Source organism: Notolepis coatsorum (genome assembly GCF_963971535.1).
Source record: "Notolepis coatsorum genome assembly, chromosome: 13".
Lineage (NCBI taxonomy): Eukaryota > Metazoa > Chordata > Actinopteri > Aulopiformes > Paralepididae > Notolepis > Notolepis coatsorum.
This window is the reverse complement of record NC_140177.1, coordinates 16,270,316-16,277,579: the sequence shown is the minus strand read 5'-3', so window position 1 is coordinate 16,277,579 and position 7,264 is coordinate 16,270,316. Positions and strand designations below refer to the sequence as shown.

General features: G+C 43.9%; 1 protein-coding gene across 1 annotated transcript in view; it reads left to right on the top strand.

Annotated features, from left to right (window-relative positions):
• Window positions 1-4,797, top strand: part of LOC311239268 (kinesin-like protein KIF1A) — a gene marked incomplete at both ends in the record, with an annotated part of 70,931 nt that extends 66,134 nt beyond the window's left edge. Inside the window, 3 exons of the mRNA XM_084327573.1 lie at window positions 416-608; window positions 3,537-3,655; window positions 4,758-4,797. Of these exons, the coding sequence (XP_084183699.1) occupies window positions 416-608; window positions 3,537-3,655; window positions 4,758-4,797 (352 nt within the window). The remainder of the gene's footprint in view (window positions 1-415; window positions 609-3,536; window positions 3,656-4,757) is intronic.
• Window positions 4,798-7,264: the final 2,467 nt, after the last annotated feature.

Sequence of the window (7,264 nt, the reverse complement as noted above, 5' to 3'; positions counted from 1 at the left end):
CTGGCCAGTATGACTTACTACCATAGTGTCTTTAAACCTGTATCACTGTACTGTATCATATTAATACTACAACTCTGTACATACATCTGATTAGCACTATTACTCAGTAGTAATAATTTATATATGTTATACTCAGTTTAATCACATGTACATTGTATATTACTACTGCACTTTACTTGGATGCCAAACTTATTTCCGTACTGTACTTTCATCAGTTGGTCACTCATTCTCTTTCTCTTTGTCCCTCTCTCTCTCTACCTGCCCCCCCCCCCCATCTCTGCCTGCCTCCTCTCTCTCCCTCCCTCTCTCTCTGCCCCCCCTCTCCCTCTCTCTCTCTGCCTCCCTCCATCTCTCTCTGCCCCCTCTCAAATCTAATCTAATCTAATCGAATCAAATCTAATCGTGTTGTCCACAGCCCCATCGTCTCTAAGAAGGGGTACCTGCACTTCCTGGAGCCCCACACCAGCGGCTGGGTGAAGCGCTACGTGGTGGTACGCCGGCCCTACGTCTACCTGTACCGCAGCGAGAGGGACAGCGTGGAGCGTGCCGTCATCAACCTGTCCTCCGCGCAGGTGGAATACAGCGAGGACAAGCAGACCTTACTGCGGGTACGCTTCACCTGGAAATAAATACTAGGGGTGTAACAATGCGACCTCACAACGATTAATTTCGATTACGATTATTCAGGCAACGATTCAATGCATCATGAAATCTCTTCATTTGACCACGATTCGATTCAATTCATTTTCTATTCATTTTCTATCAGTTAATTCCCCAAAAAAATTTGAATACACAAATGTAGCTGGAGGAACTGATTTACTCAGCATAAATGGACTATAGGTCAATAATAACAATACACACACGTACGGAAACACATTGCAAATATGCTCTCAGAAAAGTACATACGGGTAGAAATATTTAAACACACTTATAGGTGCTATAGATAACATTTCCATGTAGAGTAAAAGTAATACATCCACATCCATGGTGGGTCCAAAATTTATGTTGTTGTTTACATGTATCCCCTCCCTACTTCCCTCCCTAGCACCTTTAACATTTAGTGGCTGAATGTTATCTATAGCAGCGGTTCTCAACAGGGGTTCCGCAGCACACAGGGGTTCCGCGGAGAGCTGCCTGGGGTTCCGCGAGATGCCTGATGGGAATGTTTCTTTAAGAATATAGAATGACAACTATTAACTAAACAAATAGTCTATCTAGTGCTTCATGTGTATACAATAATTGCCTAATCTAATAACATGAACTAAAAAAGAAATCGATCAAAATGTCTTCACACGTTTCGTAAAGTTATTATAGAAACAACTTAACGTCCGCGTCAGGCGTCATTGCTTTTACCAACAGATTTTCCAACGCATTTCCAGAGAAGTCGCATTCGTGTGACGTCACATCGCGGGTCCTATCTCCGTTACAGAGCCGGCTCTGATCCGTTATCAATGAATTGCAAAGCGGGCGGCTGTCGTGATAATAATTACTAAATGCATTCAGTGCTGGATCTAATCAAATGGATTTATCGAGACACGTTATGGAAAGTTCAAGACCGGATCACAAGCGTGCTAATTACACGCTTGGGCTACGGTGATGGGCTACTCGCCAAGTGCAGACAAAGTGAGTGTATCCGCTGCTGTTATTATTATGATACAAAATGTGAATGAATGAATGAATGAAAACTGTATTTAACAGATAAACAGTAAAAGGCACTCTGCAGATTACATTTATATATAGCTGTTTTATAAGTCAACATTGTGTCCCTGGCCGTCAACAAAGAATGGCAGGATGTGATGTCATAAACAAGCGTCACCTCACTAGAATAATATTTCCAACGTGAAACGCAAAGCTGAATTTTCACACAAAATGGACAAGTTTCTGACTCGTCCATCGAAACAGGTTACAGTTACCAATACCAATTCAGTACCTTCTATTACCAATTCGACTGCTGAGATTGACCCAGTCTTGGACACAGAAGATGATGACACAGAAGCTGTTAATAACAAAAAGCTAAAATGTTCGGCTAAACCAAAACTGGCAAAATGTCGGAAATATGAAGATGGATACCTTAATTATGGCTTTGTTGTATTCCCTGGGAGCAAAAGCTCACCACAACCACAGTGTGTCATTTGTTCTCAAGTGCTGTCCAACAAGTCTTTGGCACCCTCCAAGTTAATCAGACATTTACAGACAAAACATGGCCATTACAAATACATGATTTTCTGTTTGATAAATGGTCACAATGTTATTTGTATAGACAACAGTGCAGCTGCAACAGATAGCACTTTATTGATATTTTTCTGTATTTAAAAAAATAAATACATGATTTTCTGTTTGATAAATGGTCACACTATGTTATTTTTATGGAAAACGATGCAGCTGCAACAGAGCACTTTGATATTTTTCTGTATTTAAAAATAAAATACATGATTTTCTGTTTGTTTCCCGGTTTCAATGGGTTAAATAAACGTTATTTTGAAAGCAAGCACGTTTGTCATCATTGTAGCAAAAAAGACAGGACCGCAAAAGTCTTTATCGTATGTAGGGGTGCCCTGGAATATTTTTTTGGACACAGGGGTGCCTTGGCAGCAGAAAGGTTGAGAACCCCTGATCTATAGCACCTGATTGGTTAAATGACATGCTGGTGCTCTAGTGTGACATCTAGTGGCTGAATGTTATCTATAGCACCTGATTGGTTAAATGACATGCTGGTGCTCTAGTGTGACATCTAGTGGCTGAATGTTATCTATAGCACCTGATTGGTTAAATGACATGCTGGTGCTCTAGTGTGACATCTAGTGGCTGAATGTTATCTATAGCACCTTTAACATCTAGTGGCTGAATGTTATCTATAGCAGGGGTTCCCAAACTTTTCAGGCCGGGACCCAGAAAATAAGGCGTCAGAGAGCCGCGGCCCAATGCACATCGTCAGGCTTTTTTTTTTTTTTAACTGTTTTGCCAGGCGACCGATTTTTTAAGCCAAATATCACTTCAATCCTATTACGTTAGTTCAAGTTAGTTATTCATTTATATGTGCTATTTATGAGAGGGCTAACTTGTTGCGAAATAATAACGATAATAATAATAGCCTCCCGTGGCTGCTCGCGGCCCACCTTTGGGTCGCGACCCCGACTTTGGGAACCACTGATCTATAGCACTTGATTGGATAAATGACATGCTGGTGCTCTAGTGTGACATCTAGTGGCTGAATGTTATCTATAGCACCTTTAACATCTAGTGGCTGAATGTTATCTATAGCACCTGATTGGATAAATGACAAGCTGGTGCTCTAGTGTGACATCTAGTGGCTGGATGTTATCTATAGCACCTTTAACATCTAGTGGCTGAATGTTATCTATAGCACCTGATTGGATAAATGACAAGCTGGTGCTCTAGTGTGACATCTAGTGGCTGAATGTTATCTATCGCACCTTTAACATCTAGTGGCTGAATGTTATCGATCGCACCTTTAATTCAGTATGAACATGCCTTCAGTAGGGCCAGATGTACAGACTTGTGCCTTGTGCCTCCAGACTCCCAACACGTTCGCCGTGTGCACCGAGCACCGTGGGATCCTGCTGCAGGCCACCAACGACAAGGAGATGCACGACTGGCTCTACGCTTTTAACCCTCTGTTGGCTGGAACCATCAGGTGGGTCAAGTCACATGTGTTTGTACTGTACAGCGAGCGACGTCACAATCACATCTCACCGCCGGACTTCAGGCGCCATTACGAGGGAACAAGGCTCCACACTGACCTCGACCATCAGTTCCTTTAGGAGTTGTTCCAACATGGAGCTTGTTGACGTCTGTATGACTAGTGCATCTCAAAACACACTACAGTATGGTGACATCATCACAGTATGGTGACATCATTACAGTATGGTGACATCATTACAGTATGGTGACATTATTACCGTATGTGACATCATTACAGTAAGGTGACATCATTACAGTATGGTGACATCATTACAATATGTGACATAATTACAGTATGTGACATCATTACAGCTCCTCCCAACTCTCACGTTATTTATTGATATCTCTTTTCTCTTCAATGTTCTCTTCTCTTCCTTCCTTCCCATCTTTATCTCTCTCCTCCCCTCTATCTCTATCTCCTCCTATCTGTCTCTCTCCTCTCTGTCTCTCTCTCCTCCCCTCTACCTCTCCCCTCCCCTCTGTCTCTCTCCCCTCCCCTCTGTCTCTCTCTCCTCTATCTATCTTCTCCCCTCTGTCTCTCTCCTCTACCTCTCCCCTCCCCTCTGTCTCTCTCTCCTCTATCTATCTTCTCCCCTCTGTCTCTCTCTCCTCTGTCTCTCTCCTCCCCTCTGTCTCTTCCATCTGTCTCTCTCTCCTCTACCTCTCCCCTCCCCTCTGTCTCTCTCTATCTCTCCTCCCCTCTGCCTCTCTCTCCTCTATCTCTCTCCTCCCCCCTGTCTCTCTCCCCTCTGTCTCTCTCCCCTCTGTCTCTCTCTCCTCTGTCTCTCTCCTCTACCTCTCCCCTCCCCTCTGTCTCTCTCTCCTCTGTCTCTCCCCTCTCCTCTACCTTTGTTCTATCGGTGTATGTTATCTTGTGTATGTATGTTGTTGGACCCCAGGAAGACTAGCTGCAGCTAAGGCGTCAGCTCTGTGTAATAAACAAATAAACCTCCATCCTGCCCTCTGTCCCTCTTCCCCCCCTCTCTCTCTCTATCCCTCCTCTCTCTCTCTCTCTCTCTCTCGCTCTCTCTCTGTCTCGCTCTCTCTCTCATCAGGTCAAAGCTGTCCAGGAGAAAGTCATCTCAGAGGATGTGAGAGGTGGCAACAGACCAACAAACAAACAAATAAACAAACAAAACAACACAATCTTAAAGGTCATGACCCTCTTCCTCTGATGTACATAGACCACCCAGACACCCCTCTGTAAGCCGCGCCCCCTCCTGTCCTCCAACGCTCCGTCCTCACCATGAAAGCAAAACAATACTCTGTCCCACTCCATCCTCTACTCTTATTTGCAGTCTCTCTCTCTCTCTCTCTCTCTCTCTCTCTCTCTCCTCTCTCTCTCTCTCTCTCTCTCTCTCTCTCTCTCTCTCTCTCTCTCTCTCTCTCTCTCTCTCTCTCTCTCAGTAGGTAGGTAACGACCTCAGATCCTGCACGTTGTAGAACAACCTTATGAAACTAATTAAAGACCAAGAAACCCTGTTATTAAGGAGCTTACTTACCCCAGACAACCCCCCCCCACCCTCCACACGCCCCGTGTACCGGGACTGGTTTACACCACCAGATGAAAGGAGAGCAAAATAAACCATAAGTTCAAACGTTTCACAGCGGACATACTTGAGGTTGTGGAGTCTGTGAAAAACACAGTGTTCAGACCGCTTGTGATTATTTATAGTGGAGAGAGCCAGGTAGAGACAGGCTTCTTTCTCTGAAGGTTTTGCTTGTGAGCGTTACATGTCTACGGTTACCGGTAAGGCTACCGAATTCCCTTTAGGGTGATGGGATTAAACCAATGTTCTCTGGTTATCTGCGGTGTAAACGACTCGTGGCCAGTCCCTTCCGTCCTGCGACTTCTACTAACTGTACGTGAAGCCCCGTCCTCTCTACGTATTTCTAACTAATTCCCTCGAATGACGATTGCTATGATATTAGTGGTGATACCCCAGTTGTTTGCTCCTCATCCTACGAGGTCTGTTGTTTTTTTATGATAGCGTGTACGACGTTGACATCATCATATTCCTACAAGCGGCGTCTGTCTACGCAAACCTCGGTTCTTCAACCAGGCCGTCCTCGGTCCAGAGTTGGAGTCGTACCAGACAGGAGGTGGTAAAGGATAATAGAGGGATAGATCGAGACAAAACGTTTCTAGTTTGATTGTTTGTTTTTTCCCCCTCCCGACTGGTTTATAATTGATAAAAACTACGGGCGAGTGAATAACCCACTGCTTGATGAACTAGTGGAGATAAACGTGTCCTCTTTCCTGGTTCTTGCCACGTGCTCTGAGTTTACATATCTTTCGCTATATATCTATAGTTCCCGAGTTCAGCTTTCTGTACATGTAATTTATTTATGACTGGATTGCGGGTTTTTGTTGCATGGCACTTTATCATGTCGAGTTAATATCCGGTGTCGTTTACTAAAACGTCATTTTAACCAAAGCGTTACAAAAATGTTTGTCCGAACCGCGTTTCCTAACCCCTATACTCTTACGGAGTTTTACCTTCTGGAGTTTTAAAAGATTCTAGAACGCTGTCCTTATCGACACGCTCCTAGACGGTTTCAGCAGAATGGTGTTGCCAGGGGAACAGCCTGAACCCCAGTTAATTTCCTCATTTCAAACTTTGCTTTGATACTAGCAACGGGAAGGAAACCTGGGGTCCATTTACAATGTTTATGTTTTCAAATTGAAACCTTCTACGGGTATCGGCTTTTCCTTCAAAATGACCCCGAATGTAGTGCCAGGAAGAGAACTGCATAGATTTAGGATTGTTTTTGTTTGTTTGTCCAAGTAAGCGGTTGTATTATGGATAGGTAGCGTAGCTCTGTGCTTCTCTAGGAGTGAAAAGCAATGGACCCCGAGTCAGTTAGCTAAAGAACGGGCTGTCTCTCATTCCCAGGGCAGCTTCCTGTCACCTTCATTACCCTCCTAGTAACCTCCCCAATGAGGTCCCTTCGCTTGAGTGTAGGTAGCAGAAGAAGAATTAGTTTGAGGGAGCCAGGAGGTGCACCCTAATATTTCCTCGGTTTTCAAAGGAGGTCACAGTGTTTGGTGACTAAAGTCGCGTTGATAAGAGCTAATTGTTGACCATGGACCTATGATGTCTGGGCGAGGGGACAGTTGAGGATGTTTTAATGATGCATGAGGTAGTGTCTCAATTCTTCTTCTCTCCTCTCTTCTCCTCTCCTCTTTTCTCCTCTCCTCTCTTCTCATCTCCTCTCTTCTCCTCTCATCTCTAATCCTCTCTTCTTTTCCTTGTCTTGGACATCAACCCGACATTAGCTACACATATTTAAAGCAGGCTTCTATTTGTAGGTAGATTCTGCAGATTTCTTTTCTATTGATGATCTGGTGTTAATGTTAATATTGTTATATCAGAGAGTAGAATTGACCCATAATACTCAGGGCTGGGTATAAAAAAAAAAAGCACACAAAAGAACATACCTCCCACCGGTACTGTGTCAGTATAATCTTTAAAGTGCGATAAATCCGAAAAGTTGCTCTTAAAACAAGAACGCAACTATCGGAACGGATATTGGTGTAGAACTTCCCTACCCGGCCCTA